We start from the raw sequence: 14,671 nt of genomic DNA, 5'->3' as shown, positions 1-14,671 counted from the left end.
TTGTCTGGAAATGTCCTTTTAAATGGCTCTTCGTTTATTTACCGAGGCTTCATTTTCTCATCCCCACAGCCCCCCTTTTTGGTAAAGCTCTGTTCAGAAAGAGCCGAAGGCGGCCCTTTTTCTAAGCAGACGTTTTAGCTTGGCCAGATGCTTGGCCAGACGCGCGAAGGTCACTCAGACAACCACCGCCTTAACGCACGCTCCCTTCCCGAAGCCAGCGGCTTCACGGAGAGCAACGGTCCCCCTGCCTCGGGGTCATCGCTGGGCGTTCTCAAGCTGCACCCCAATGTGCGACCTCAGGCAGGCCCCCGGGCCCCTCGGCTCCCCAACGTGTGAAATGAGAACCATGGCCGTTGTGTGTTAGCCGTATTAGCGCTGTGATGAAAACGAAATGAAATGACAAACCACCGCCATCCAGGAGAGGCGGCAGGCGCAGTGGCCTAGCGGATGGGGCTGTTATCTTGATGGCACCAACATGCTCCGGCTCCGGCTGCCGCAGGACGTAATAAAGATGGGAGACAAGTGCTTTTCAGTCCCAGGCCGGGCTCTTCACCGCCATCACCCCGGGGAGTGGGCGCGTAGTGAGGACCAAGCAATTACCGGGTTTCTCAGTTTTTCGTTTAAGCTCAGGTCTTCTCTATCTATATTTATTTAATTTTTATTTATTTTTAAAAATATATTAATTTCAGAGAGGAAGGGAGAGGGAGAGAGAGAGACAGAAACATCAATGATGAGATGCCCCCAGCTGGGGATGGAGCCCCCAACAGTGCCTCGTCCAGGAGAAGGGAAGGGTGATACTGACTTATAACCCTTCACGGAGGGCGTCTGGGCGTTCATATCTGCTCGTGTAAGCTTCCTAACACCACTTTACACGGGAGAGAGAGAGTCTTCGGGGATGGGCTTTCGGTTGCAGACCAGGCACTAGCTGTGTGTCATTAGGTGGGCCCACAGCCTCTCTGAGCTTTAGTTTCTTCATCCATAAAACAGGGATAACAGCAGGGATAGAAATCGTGCAGACAGGACTGTTGCCAGGGTTACACGAGGGAAGGTGTGGGATGCTCCCCAGGGGCCTGCCTTTGCTCTCAGTCTGAGCTTCTCCACGACCTCCAGTCGCCATGCTTCTGAGATTCTGTCTGTCTATCGTTCGCTTTTATCCTGCATTTCATCGATTTTATTTTTTTCAAATGTATTTTATTGATTTTTTTGCAGAGAGGGATAGAGAGTTAGAAACATCGATGAGAGAGAAACATCAATGAGCTGCCTCCTGCACACCTCCTACTGAGGATGTGCCCACAATTGAGGTCCATGCCCTTGACCAGAATCAAACCTGGGACCTTTCAGTCCGCAGGCTGATGCGCTATCTACTGAGCCGAACCGGTGAGGGCTGCATTTCATTGATTTTAAACTGAAACCTGTAGTTTTTAATAAATGTAAATATGCACTTCTAAAAAGACATTCTATTCTATTCTATTCTATTCTATTCTATTCTATTCTATTCTATTCTATTCTATTCTTTCATTCTATTCTGTGCTATTCTATGATTTAAGATGAAAAGCAACAGCCCCTCTGCTGGCTGTGAGGTGCTGGGCAGCTGGCCTCTCTCGGGAGCACCTCCTTTCTGTTGGGGCTCATTCCTGGAGCCATCCCCCCACAGCGCGGTCGCCCAGGCTGCACTTGGGGGCTGAGTGGGGGCCGAGCTCGGGAATTACTGCGCCGGCGGGCAGTGTCTCCTGGTTTCCATTGGCTTCAGGTGGAAGAGGAAAGGCCTCGGGTCCAATAGAGGCAGAGAATCCCAGGAGGGAGGCCAGGCCTTCCCCCTCCGGGAGGGACGCAGCGCTCCGGGCGGGCACCAGCCGCCCCGTCCTGAAACTGCTCTGCCCCCCTGGCCGAACCAGGACAGGACGGGGAATCCTTCCCCGCGTGATGTGCACGGGAGCGCCTGGCTCGCGAGCTCGCAACCTGCGCTGCGGCGTCTGGGTCGCTGTCAACGAACTGGAAGCTTCTCTCTTGTGGTCGCATCGGAGCTGGCCACCTGGGCTGCTGTTCAAGTCAGATGCTACTTTGAAAGTCAGCAGTCAAGTAGACAGGAAATAGACAAGGACTGTCTATTTCCCATAGGAGATTTGAATAATTTAGCTCCTTTCATTCCCTGAAGAGGGTTTATACATCTCTTTTCTACTTTTCTATATATTTATTTATTTTTTGAAATATATTTTTAGTGATTTCACAGAGGAAGGGAGAGAGAGATAGAAGCATCAGTGATGAGAGAGTCATGGGCTGGCTGCCACCTCCATGCCTTCTGCTGGGGATGGAGCCCGCAACCCCGGCTTGTGCCCTGAATGGAATCGAGCAGGGGCCTCTTGGTGCACGGGAAGATGCTTAACTACTGAGCCACACCCACCGGGCTCTTCTCTCAGATCGGTAGTATATTTGTAAAAATCCATCGCGTGTCCTCCTGAAAGAAACCCTTGACAAATTTAAAGAATTCCTAAGACTACAATCGTGATTATAATCCAACACAAATTAGAGAGGAATAATACAAGGCTGACCCCCTCCTCCCCAAGTCTTGACCATTTAGAAATTAAGTATATGCTCTGGATCATGATCAGATCAAGGAGGGAATCGGAACGGAGATCATAAAGTGTCTGAGAAGAAAGGAAAAGGAGACTGCACCGCACTAAACCTCCGTGCCGTAGCAAAACGCGTTACCCAGGGGAGATGGATAGCTGTAAACGTCTTCATTATTAAAGAAGGAAGATGGAAAACAAAGACGGTGATAAAGTCATTATTTTAAGAAGTTTGCAAAAAGTACAGGCAATTCAACCAAAAGGAACTGGAGAGAGGGTAAGGGGAACCAACAGCTAGATTTCACGACATGGGATTTCCCCACCTGGGAAACGTGAGGGAGGAACGTAGGTGTCAGTGGCGGTTCTTGGCAAGGACCGACTGTTGGAGACTTAACCGTGTGCATGCTCCCCGAGAAATGTGGGAGCAGATACCTGCCCCTCCACGCAGTGGAATCTGATGCAGCCATTCAAGCTGTTGGAAAGCAGTTTGTAAGGGGATTGGGTGAGATGCTTGCGTCAAGTTAAAAAAGCATCAAGCCTTGTGGTGTAGAGCGATCATGGCCGCGGGAGCCACCGATTGCCCACCTCCCTCCCGCCCCCAAGTTCTGAAGGGAATTCAGTCTGGGGAGAACACATCACGATAGGCATGGCATACTGACGCTCGCTACAAGGCAGGGGGACCTCGAACACATCGCGCCGACCGAGAGAAGCCCGTCCCAGAAGACGGCGAACTGTGTGATCCCATTAACGTGAACTTTCCGGAGCAGGCAAATCTACAGAGACAGGCAGTAAACTAGTCGTCGCCTAGGGCTGGAGGGCTGGGGTCGGGAGTTTGGGAGTGACAGGTAAAGGGTACGAGGTTTCTTTTCGGAGCGATGAAATGTTCTAAAGTTGATGATGCGGCCCTGGCCGGTTCAGCTCAGCGGATAGAGCATCGGGTCTGCGGACCAAAGGGTCGGTCCCGGGTTCGATTCTGGTCAAGGGCACGTACCTTGGTTGCAGGCTCCTCCACGGCCTGGGCCCTGGTCTGGGCTCATGCAGCAGGAGGCAACCCAGCGATGTGTGTCTCTCACATCGAGGTTTCTCTCTGCCTTTCCTTCTCTTTTCCACCCTCCCTAAAAATCAATGGAAAAATACCAGGGGTGAGGAATGAATGAATGAATAAATAAACAAACAGATAAATAAATAGAATTGATGATGCGATGGTTGCACTGAGAACACACTATGTACCTATGACTTGTGCCCATGCAGAGGGTGAATGGCATGATACGTGAATTATATCTGAACTAAGCTGCTACCCAAAATAAAAACAACCCACAAATCACAGTGCTTATCTCGGTAAATGAAAATATCTGTGGCTTTCCTTGCTTTCCACCCTCCTTTGTGATTTCCAGATTTCCAGATAGAATCCTGCGTCACTTGTGTAATAAACCATAAGCCAAACACCCAAAACCATTTTAAAGGAGGAACGTGAATAATCAGCCTGTTAGCGGCCAAGACAATGCTAGGAAGTCTGTGGCCGCCTCCTGGGCAGCCAGGGAGGGCCGAGTCACCCCGCCACCTGGGGGCCGGTGGTCACCGATGGTCACCGCTGTCACATGGAGTGGCACGGGGCTTTTCCTCTGCGAGGCCGGGAACATAAGGCCTCAGTGGTCTGGGGTCTCTCAGGGGCAGCGTCACAACTCAGGGAAAAGCTGGGGTCTGGGAACCCCGGGAGGACTGGGAGCCCATTTCCAGGCAAATCCTCTAAGAGGTGTCAGAGGCTGCCTGCCCCCGAGCTAAATTAGCCAGAGCTGTGACTTATATAACTTCCTGTAATTGCCCCGGGGCTGGCTGTGGCTGAGGCCCCAGACCCACCTGCTCCTCCTCTTTGCTGAGCAGGGGGTGGGGTGGGGGGTGGGAGTTGCCTTGTGCTTTTGGGCTTGGTGGGCCCGGTCAGTGTTTCTAACCGAATCTGCAATGCCGTTTTGAACAGAAGCCGCCAGCGTCTCCCGGGAAGATGGGGAACTCGTACGCGGGGCAGCTGAAGAGCACGCGGTTCGAGGAGGTGCTGCACAACTCCATCGAGGCCTCGCTGCGCTCCAGCAGCCTGGTGCCCCGGCCCGTCTTCTCGCAGCTCTACCTGGAGGCCGAGCAGCAGCTCTCGGCCCTGGAAGGTACGGCCGCGCCTGCGTCTGTCCCCGGGCTGTGGGCTGTGGGCTGTGGGCTGTGCGGCCCACGTTGGCTGGCGAACCCCATGCCCTCTCCCCTCCGCTCTGTGAGGGGATGTGGAGTCTGGCAGAAAGGAATTGTTGGGAGAGGAGCGAGGTGCAGACGCTCTCACTCGGCTCACGCTGAAGGAGGTTGCAGCCGAAGGTTGCAGCGGATGGAATTGGGGCTGAGAGGAGAGGGGAAGAGGGTGCGTTCGAATTGGTGTGACTTAGGAAAAGGTTTGGAGCAGGAATTTTAACGGCTTTGGACCCTCAGCTACTTTCCCCGTCTTTGTCCTTGTGATTCGTGGCCAAATCTTTGCAAAGCAGTGCAGGCAGTTTCTCCGGCGATAGCAGGTAGGAATGGGTCCCCTGGAAACGTAAAAACCCAGAACAAACCTTCATGGACATCACGTGTGCCAGGAATGACTACATTACCTCCAGGCCCGCAGACAGCGCGAGGGCCACTGAATTCCCCAGAGAAGAAAGGGGTGGCACTTTCCAGTCTTGAGTTTGCATTTTTACAGCCGGGTGTGGTCCTGGCAAAAGGGAGCCCACAGCAGTCCATGGCACGAGATGGTTCCTGTGACGAACGCTCTTTCTGTTCATGGCCTCACCTGAGCTGCCTGCAGGCTGCACTGAGCGACTGAGGTGACACGGGCTGTGGTTTCAGACCACCGCCAGTTAACTGATTGGATCAGAAAGCCTGCCGTGTGCCAGGTCCCGTGTGGGGCTGGCCATGTGTGCGTGTGTGTCTGTGCACGTGGACCTGTGTGCGAATGTGTGTGTGGGGGACGGGGGCAGGCAGGTGGAGGGCTGCATACAGGGAACAGTGGGGCACGGATCTGCTGTGTGATCCCTGGGGCCCCCTTAGCCTGGCGGGAGGGGTTCCCGTGTCCCTCATTATCGCGTCCTCGCTGGACTCACCTTGTGGGGAGCAGCGAAGCGCCGGAGAGACACTAGGCTGTGGTCAGAAGCAGGGGGTAGGAGAAGCATGCGTTCCCTCGTATTCGCATGGGAAGTTCGGCCAGTGTCTGGCCGGGGACGCATTCCTGAGACACGTGGGAGACGGGACATCACGGGAGAATGTCTTACCGACCGTTTGGCTGGCGGAAAGGCTTGGGACATACGCAGGAAAGGGTGGCCCTTAGCTTCTCGCAGCCACGGAAGGCTTTGCTGCTGATGATGAATTAACAAGAGCAATAATGACCAATAATGTAGTTCACCGCCACCACTGAGGGAGCGGAACCCCAGGGTTTGGGAAGATGGCACGATGGTTTGCTGGATGGTTTGGAGGAAGCTCACATGGGGAGAGAGAGGAGGGTCCCCTCAGCTTCCTTTACGTCTAAGATCTCCGCCGACCCTCGCGGCCTCTAACGGGAGGCTGCCTCCTGGACGTTCTAACTGCTCGGGTGCCCCCTCTGCCCACCGGGCGCTGGGCAGGTGACACTGTCCAGGGACGGTTTCGAACCCCCCTCCTCCCCCCCCCCCAGTGCCCCGTGTTGAGTGCTGAAGGCTCCCACCAGCTGTTGGCCCCCGGTTCTGCCCTCCTGTTGGCATGAAGACCAGAGGGGCCTCCTGCTTTTCCCATCTGCCCAGCAGACGGGGGAGACGGCTTCGGGGATTCTGTTTTCCTAGTAGGGGAGGGAGAGGTGGGCAGGGGTCCTCTCTCCAGCTTGCTGACTGTCGCCATAAACCGCGCAGCCTCTCCAGCCCCGGCTGCTGCCTCGTAAACCGGCTGCAGGCCGCGTCTTGTTTTGTCTGCCTGTCTCCCGGTCAGGGCCCTTATCTTGTCGCGGCTTTTCCCAGGCAGCAGCATTATGACCCCTCGCGCAGGCAGCATCTCATGTGTTTGTGCCGGTGATTGGGGGGGTGGGGGGGTGGGGGGAATGCGTACTTTGTTCTCTGATGAGGGGGTCTCACCGTCTCCTTCTAGGGGAAACCCCTTGATGTGTTACTTATTTTAATTTTAATTTTTTTATTGATTTCAGAGAGGAAGGGAGAGAAAGAGAGAAATACCGTATCAATGATGAGAATCATTGATCAGCTGCCTCCTGCACGCTCCTACTGGGCATCGAGCCCACAGCCTGGGCATGTGCCTCTGACCGGAATCGAACCCGGGACCCTTCAGGCGCTGCCCCATCCTCTGAGCCAAACCAGCTAGGGCGTTATTTATTTTTTAAAAAGAAAGACCAACTGAACTAAAGACACCCCACCCCAGCATGTTGAGCAAAGTGTTTGTTAAAGAAAATGCAGGTGCATTTCTATAGCCCCCCGCCCTGAATGCCATGCGGGTTTTCTCGTGGGAAGAGAACAGTATTGGGGCGCTCACTGGAACAGCAGCGGCCCCAGGAGCCCAGGAGCCCAGGGCGGCCTGGGGACCTCGGCTCCTGTCGCAGTTCCCAGTTCCCGTGCAAGGTCCCCTCCCGTTGGCTGCGTCTGGCGCCTTTCGAGGCCCCCCCCCCCCAAGCAGACCTGGGTAAACAGTCTGGGTTCTCCCTCCTGCTTAGAGGTCTCCTCGGCTGGTCCCTGGCTGACTCATCCCATCAAAGGCCCCGGATGCCTTGCGTGGACCTTTGACCCTTAATCCTGCTTCCTTGGAGACTGGGTTTGGAGGCTTTCTTCCACCTTCTGCGGCTTAGGACCCTCCTCCATGCCTTCCGAGGGCCTGAACTCCGGTGCTTTCCGGCTGAGCAGAATCCTGTGCAGACTCCTGGGCGTGCCCTCGCGCTCCCAAGACTCTCTCCCCCTTTTCACTCTGATCCTCGGCTCCCTGCCAGCACCCCCCCCCCCCCCCAGCCTCTGGGTCACCAGCTCAGCGTGGTCTGGATTTTGCACAAGAGCGTGCGTTCTATGCCACCCGCGCCTTAGGTGGCGAAGGACAGTGTGCGTGCCCACGGTGGGCTGTGCCGCGTGGCTGGCGCCTGGGGTCTGGGTGTGGCTCTATACCTTCTGCTCAGACATCCCCCCACTTCCTGCCCCCCCCCCCGCCTGCATTTAATGGCAGGAAGGAAACATCCTGCCCCCTGCGTTCCCCCTGGGTCAGCTCTCCACACTCTTCCCACCACCTGTGCCCTCTCAGGGGCACCAGGGGTCTTTTAAAAAAATAAATAATATATATATATATATATATATATATATATATATATATATATATATATATATTTTATTGTATTTTTACAGAGAGGAAGGGAGAGAGATAGAAACATCTATGAGAGAGAAACATCGATCAGCTGCCTCCTGAACACCCCCTACTGGGGATGTGCCCGCAACCAAGGTACATGCCCTTGACCGGAATCGAACCTGGGACCCTTCAGTCCGCAGGCCGACGCTCTATCCACCGAGCCAAACCGGCCAGGGCAGCACCAGGGGTCTTGCTTCACTCCTGCGGTGACCGTCCCAAGGCCATGGTCAGAGCTGGCTTGCCTCTTGTCCCTCAGGCACCTTTAAAAGAGTGGCCACGGGGAGGCTTGTTGCCGGTACCTGTGCGATTAAATCACACCCCGAGTATTCCGAGGGCCTTGTTTCCCCACGTGGCCGCTCCTTTACGGGTGCAGGCACAGAGAGGTTAAGTAACTTTCCTGCGGCCACACAGACGGTGGCAAACCCAAGTCCTACAGCTTGAGTTTCCCGATTCCCAGTCCCATTTCTTCGTACTGCACACGATCTCATCACCGACCTAAAGCCACTTGACCCCCTGGCTGGCTGGAGGGTGTGAGGGCCAAGTCCGAGAACAGCAGGAGAAATGGCCACCGAAAAGCCGGCAGGAAGAGAGGACATGAAGACGTGAAGGAGAAACCCTCGTCTCCTGGGGTAGGGCACTTCCGGGCGCTCGGAGGGACCCCGCTTCAGGGAAAATCTGTGTGCTCTTTATTAGATGATGTTTAAAGACAAGTCGGGAGATATTTGTTTTACCCAAAAGGTCCTTTAAAAGAAGTGAGAAGGACTGTATTTCAACGGTCCTTCACTGATTTGAACGCGCCCCTTTCTTTAGCGACGCTTTGGTAAATGAGGCGTCGCTGTGCACGCTCAGAGCAGGTGGGAGGTGTCGCCTGAGGAAGGGTTCCCCCCTCCCCCTCCCTGCCCTCCAGGAGCTGAGAGTCTGTAGGAAGCAACAAGAGGCTGCGTGACAGCTCACGCGCAGGGAGCCGTGAGCCGTGGCATTTCCGTGGCGAAGTCCTGGCTCTCCGGGCACTTCCTGACCTGGCATTCCTCCCAACATACCAGCTCCCGGACACAGAGCCCCTGAGCTCCGGCCGGCGGTCCTGAGCCGGAATGGCTGCGCGTGGGCGTGGCCAGCTGGCGTGTTTGTATTTCTGGTGATGGTGCCTGCGCCCTCCCCGGGTACATACTAACACCTGTCACCGCGCCCTCCTGCTGTGTGCGGGCGGGCCACCCTGGCCTGCGTTCGCCTGAGCTGCAGCTGCTGAGAGCCTCCGTGTGGGCGTCCGGCACCTGCTCCTCAGCGCTTCACTGAGCAGCTGTGGGCCAGGGCGGGTCTCTGAGCCTCAGTGGCCCTGTCTGTAAAATGGTCTGTTTGTGTGCTTTTTAAAAAAATACATTTTTATTGATTTCAGAGAAGAAGGGAGGTGGGGGAGAGAGAATATCATTGATCGGCTGCCTTGCACACCCTCCACTGGGGATCAAGCCCGCAACCCGGGCATGTGCCCTGACCGGGAATCAAACCATAACCTCCAGGTTCATAGGTTGATGCTCAACCACAGAGCCACGCCGGCTGGGCTAAAAGGGTCTGTTTTAACACCACCGTGCCTCCCACTCGGATATTCTTGGGGTGCCTGCTTTGCACAGGTTTCACGCTCTGTCCTTTTCAACCCTGTATATACGGACTGAACCCCGGTGCGTGTGCAGACGCGTGCAACCCTCGTGGGTGGGAAGAGACTGACCCCGAATTGGAGGTCACGAGACCAGGCCCCGGCCTGAGTCTGTGCCCTTGGGACAGTCATGGGCCTGAGCGAGCCTCCGCTTTCCCTCTGAGGACGGCGGCCGTGCCCCACCCACGGTGCGGGTGCGAGGACTGGTCAGTTACTCAGGAGCGGATACCTGCTGGTACTCACCTCTGCCTGTCCCCTCCTCTCTCCCCTTCCAGGTGGTAGCCGAGTTGACAATGAGGAAGAAGAAGAAGAAGGGGACGGAGGCCTGGAGCCGAGCTGTCCCCCAACCGCCTACCAGATGCACCCCCCTCCCGAAGGATGCTGCACCACGGACGGTGAGCTGCCAGCCCTGCCCGGCGGTGCCCGCTGCCCCGCGTCCGCGGCTGTCCCTGTGCCCACGGCCCCCAGCGGGCAGTGGCTGGGTGCCCTCCCTCCTGTGCCTGCAGCATTGGCTACCCCAGGCCCTGTGGGCTCGGCCAAGCTCACAGCCTCTCAGCCGCTGTCTGGACGTTACGAGTGGACTCAGATCCCAGAGCTCGTTTTTCTACGTTAGTTATTTAAAAATGAACGTGCATTTCCCCCACTCCGGTGTGGTTGCATCGCCGAGTGCTCAGCTCAAAACTGATTGGTAGGAATGAGCTTTCACATCTACCGGTATTTTACTGTCGAAAAAGCAGACATGCGGTATCGGAGGAGCCCTGTAAACTCAGTGACGTGAATCCCTGCTGCTGTGAGGCACGGAGGCTCGGGGATGCCGGGTGGGGGACCGCTAGGCGCTTAGGCTGGGGTGGTTCCCCTTCATCCTCCGGCTCTGCCGCTGGCCAGACCACCTGTGAGCTCATCCGTCCTATCCCCAGACAGTCAAGGGGTGGCACTAGTTAGTGATTAGTCAGTTAATTAGTTAGAATCACTGCGCCCTGCTCTGGAAATACGGAAATGAAGGTACGAGAGCTCCCTCGTTGATGGAGAGTCCTAGGAAGCAGCCATTTCACACAGGATGTGGAAGGCGCTGGTAGGGTGGGCTGGGCAAGCAGGGGTGGGGTGCGTGGGAGCAGAGGAGAGGTTCCTGACGCAAGCAGGGAGGGCTTCCTGGAGGAGGTGGCCCTCCATCTGGGTTTTGGAGAATTCTCAGGAGTTAGCCGGAGGCTGTAATGGGCTTGGGGGCAGCCAGGACTGAGGAACAGCATGTGCAAAGGCCTAGCAGGGTGAGTGGATAGATAGCTCGCTAGCTCAGGGATCTGCTAGCAGTGCATTTGCATAGGAGCCTGAGGGGCAGGCAGGGCTGGAGGAGTGATTCCCGTGCAGTCTGCCTGTGGGCCTGTGGGTGCAGGATGGCCCACAGGGGAGGGAATTGGCCCACGCAGGGGCAGCTCCTCCGGGCGAAGGGAGGCCAATCCCTTGACTCTTCAAGAAGTATCACGTCCGGCGTCCAGGCGCTCACAGGCCTCCGATTAAGGAAGAAAACGGTGGACTCTCCATTGGTGGCCATGAGAGTGATTTTCAGAGAATTTCCAAGAAAGTGCAGTGAACGCACCGACTGCCCACAGCCGGTCCCCCAGCTCTCCAGGAGGCAGGGGCCCTCCACACAGCAGGAGGGGCCCAGGGCCTGGGGGTGAAGACCCGCTGGGCGCTGGACCACAGCCTCAGGGCTTCCCCGTGAGGATGAAGGGAACCACCCAGCCTGAGGGCTGACCCGGCCCCATCATCCACCTCTCAGCAGCCTTGAGCCAACCCTGTAAGCTCCCTGAGCCCTGGTGTCCATCTCGTCACCCTGGGGCAGCAGCACTGCCCGCCGGGGGCCCACGGCAGCTTTGGTGCTTCCGAGCCGGGTGCCGCACACAGTAGGCCCGCAGATGTCCTGACGCTGCCTCCCGCCAGGGGCAGAGGGAGCCCTCGGAGACCATGCGTTGTGAACGGTGAGGCAGGTGCGCCCGGGGAGAGTCTCCCCAGAGTGCTGCGGTTTCGCAGCGACGGCCTTGGCATCGTCGGGGTTCACATACTCATCGTCTCGCTCAGAAACCAGCGATAGAGGAAGCATCTGGGGTCGGTGAGCAGGCTAAGCGAGGACAACCCTGGAAGGGCCTGTCCAGAAACCTCAGCTGGTCCCTTCTCCTTCCTTTTTCCCAGACACTTTTGGACACTTACTGGCACTTATTAAATAGGAGCGATGCAGGCTGGGCATAGTAGGTTTCCAGTTGTGAGTATGCGAAACAGTTGGTTTTTGTGTTATTTATTAATTCTTGCCTTACCGCTGTAAACCTACTTCTGCCTGCCCCTGTATTTAGAAGCTCTTAAGTACAAGACGTTCTGAGGGTATAGACTAAGTAAGAGTCTCTATGCTGAGTGTCCCCTGGGTCCTGGGCCCCCGGATCTGTTCCCCGAGGCTGCCAGTGTCCCCAGGATCTCACCCCTTATTCCTGCCTCTCGCCAGTCCTCATATACGTAAAATGCAGGGTGTGAAAATACCAGGTCACTCGCCATTTCTTGCGGATTTATCTTAGATACATTTAAAAAATAATATCCCATCTGGGTGCATCTGACACCGTTTTATTTTTTGTTGTTAATCCTCACCCGAGGACATTTTTTCCCCCATTAATTTTCAGAGAAAGTGGAAGGGATGGGGAGAGACAGAGAGAGAGAGAGAGAGAGAGAGAGAGAGAGAGAGAAACATTGATGTGAGAGAGACACATTTTTTGGTTGCCTCGTGCACGCCTCCCTGACCGGGGCCGGGGATGGAGCCTGCAGCCCAGGTACGTGCCCTTGACTGGACTCGAACCTGAGGCCCTTCAGCCTGCAGGCCGACACTCTGTCCACGGAGCCACACCTGCTCTTGTATACATTTCAATTGACCATCGTTTGTCTACAGTTTTTCCTGTTGAGCTCCACGTGTGCAGTAATTATATGGTGACACCGACAGTCATCACAGCATGGGGCTATGTGTCGCCCGTAACCACGGGGGCAGTTACATCTCTCAGAGTTGATCTCAAAGCCGACCACCCCCAGAGGTAGAGGTTGGTCCCGACAAGACCCAGGATGCCCTCCTCCCTCTGTCCGGCGGTCCTGGCCCCGGTCCCCTCGGCACACCTGTCCCTTCCCCCTAGGGTTCTGCCAGGCGGGGAAGGACCTGCGTCTCGTCTCCATCTGCAGCGAGCCCATCGACGTCCCTGCGGGCTTCCTCCTCGTGGGCGCCAAGGCCCCCAGCCTGCCCGGCCACCTCCTGGTGTGCGCCGTGGACAGAAGGTTCCTGCCGGACGACAACGGCCACAATGCGCTCCTCGGTAAGCTCCCCCCCTGCCCCTCTCCACGCTGTGGCTCTGTCCGCACGGCGGCAGATGGGCCACCTTTGGGGACGCGTCAGCATGTCACACACCGCTTATGTCTACGATCTCTTTGTGGAATGGGACGGAAGTGAGATTTGTCTTATGTATGTCTTATTTATTTTTATTGATTTCAGAGAGAGTGGAAGGGGGAGAGTGAGAGACATAGAAACATCAATGATGAGAGAGAATCATGGATTGGCTGCCTCCTGCACGCCCCCCCACCAAGGATCGAGCCCAAATCCCAGGCCTGTGCCCTGACTGGGAGTTGAACCATGGCCTCCTGGTTCATAGGGTGATGCTCAGCCACTGAGCCACAGTGGCGGGCGAGGTTTGTTTTGAAATGTCACTACCTTCCTGTAGAAACTCCATCATTTAGTATCATTTTTTTTTTTAAAAAAAACCTGTATTCATGAAACCTCCCCTACGTGCTTACCTATGTCAGGAATGGGACCCAAACTCTGTCCTAGCCCCTCCCAGAAGCGATTGGGCGTGAGGCAGGAGAACAAGGCTGAGTGTGTGTTCCTGCCTCCAGAACCTGCATATCCCCTGTAACTGCCGGGCACCCTCCGCCCGTCTCTCCCGCTGACCTCGCACCTCTCAAGAGGTGTCCCTCTTATCCTGGTTTTAGAGGTAGGCTTGGCCCTGTTAATGAACTTGCCCCAGGGCACATGAGAAAAGGAACAGGGGCAGGATTCAAACTCGGCTCTTCCTGGCTCCAAATTCTACCCTTTCATGAACGACCACACCTCCCGGTCCTGTCTCCTGGTCAAGGTCAGCAGGGGGTGGTAGACACTGGGGCTTTGATCTTTCAACCAACCACTGGCTCACGGAGACCCCGACGCCCAGGCAGAGTTGACGCCAAGCTTACCCAGCCTGACTCTCTTGGTTCCCACATTTATTGAGCTCTTACTGTGTGCCAGGCTCTGGGCTCAGCTCACTCCCCCATCAGGGGAGGCCGAGAGCCCAGGGAGCTGGGTTCCAGTCCTGCGTGTGACCACAGCTTGCTCGTGGCGGCCGGGCCTCAGTGTCCTCCCCCACAAGGTGGGGAGGGGACGCCCACGCCTCTCCTGACCCCTCTGCAGAGTCTCCCCTTCGCCCGGCCCTGGGGTTCCTGCGAGGAGAAGCTTGGTGATGATCTGTCTATTCCAGGCATAGCCTCGGGGACAGCTTCACTGTGGGAGCCAGTTGGGTGGTGGGAGTTTATGGGAAAAACTGGGTTAACTCCCTTCCCGGTTCCTTCTGCACCGTCCATGTGTACAAGCATTTAGACGTCCCGCGTGTGCTGGGTGGGTAAGCGCACTTCAGGGGACATCTGCTGAGCACGCTTTCTGCCTGAGGCCTGTGCTGCGGATGGAAGGGCGGGAGGACCGACCCAGAGAAGGAAACGGAATAGCTCCTGCTCTGAGGGCGGGGGTGGGGGGACACGGCCCCCTGTGAACTCTGAGGCCAGGCGATGGATGCTGACCGGAGGGACAGACGGCCCTGGGACAATGGACGCCAGGGAGAGAGAACGTAGAAGCCATCTCTCTTCTTGGGCAGGTTCATGGGCTTGTTGTAACTAGTTCTCGGGAAACAAGAAAAATCCCAGGAAACTCACTCTTCCAAAGCCGTCCCAGGGTGGTTGATGGCGTCTGATTTCATTGCTTCTGAGGCCACTGGGGATGGAAGGTGTGGGGGGCCCGCGTTTGATCCCCCGGGGGCGG

At 56.2% G+C, this 14,671-nt stretch overlaps 1 protein-coding gene across 1 annotated transcript in view; it reads left to right on the top strand.

The window, feature by feature from the left end:
• The first annotated feature begins 4,545 nt into the window (after positions 1-4,545).
• GREB1 (growth regulating estrogen receptor binding 1) overlaps positions 4,546-14,671 on the top strand; it is a 56,319-nt gene continuing 46,193 nt past the window's right edge. Inside the window, exons 1-3 of the mRNA XM_059660523.1 lie at positions 4,546-4,723; positions 9,864-9,983; positions 12,750-12,926. Of these exons, the coding sequence (XP_059516506.1) occupies positions 4,567-4,723; positions 9,864-9,983; positions 12,750-12,926 (454 nt within the window). The 5' untranslated portion in view covers positions 4,546-4,566. The remainder of the gene's footprint in view (positions 4,724-9,863; positions 9,984-12,749; positions 12,927-14,671) is intronic.

The sequence above is a fragment of the Myotis daubentonii genome, chromosome 12 (genome assembly GCF_963259705.1).
Source record: "Myotis daubentonii chromosome 12, mMyoDau2.1, whole genome shotgun sequence".
Taxonomy (NCBI): domain Eukaryota; kingdom Metazoa; phylum Chordata; class Mammalia; order Chiroptera; family Vespertilionidae; genus Myotis; species Myotis daubentonii.
Note: the sequence above shows the minus strand (reverse complement) of the source record. Positions and strands in the feature narration are given on the sequence as shown.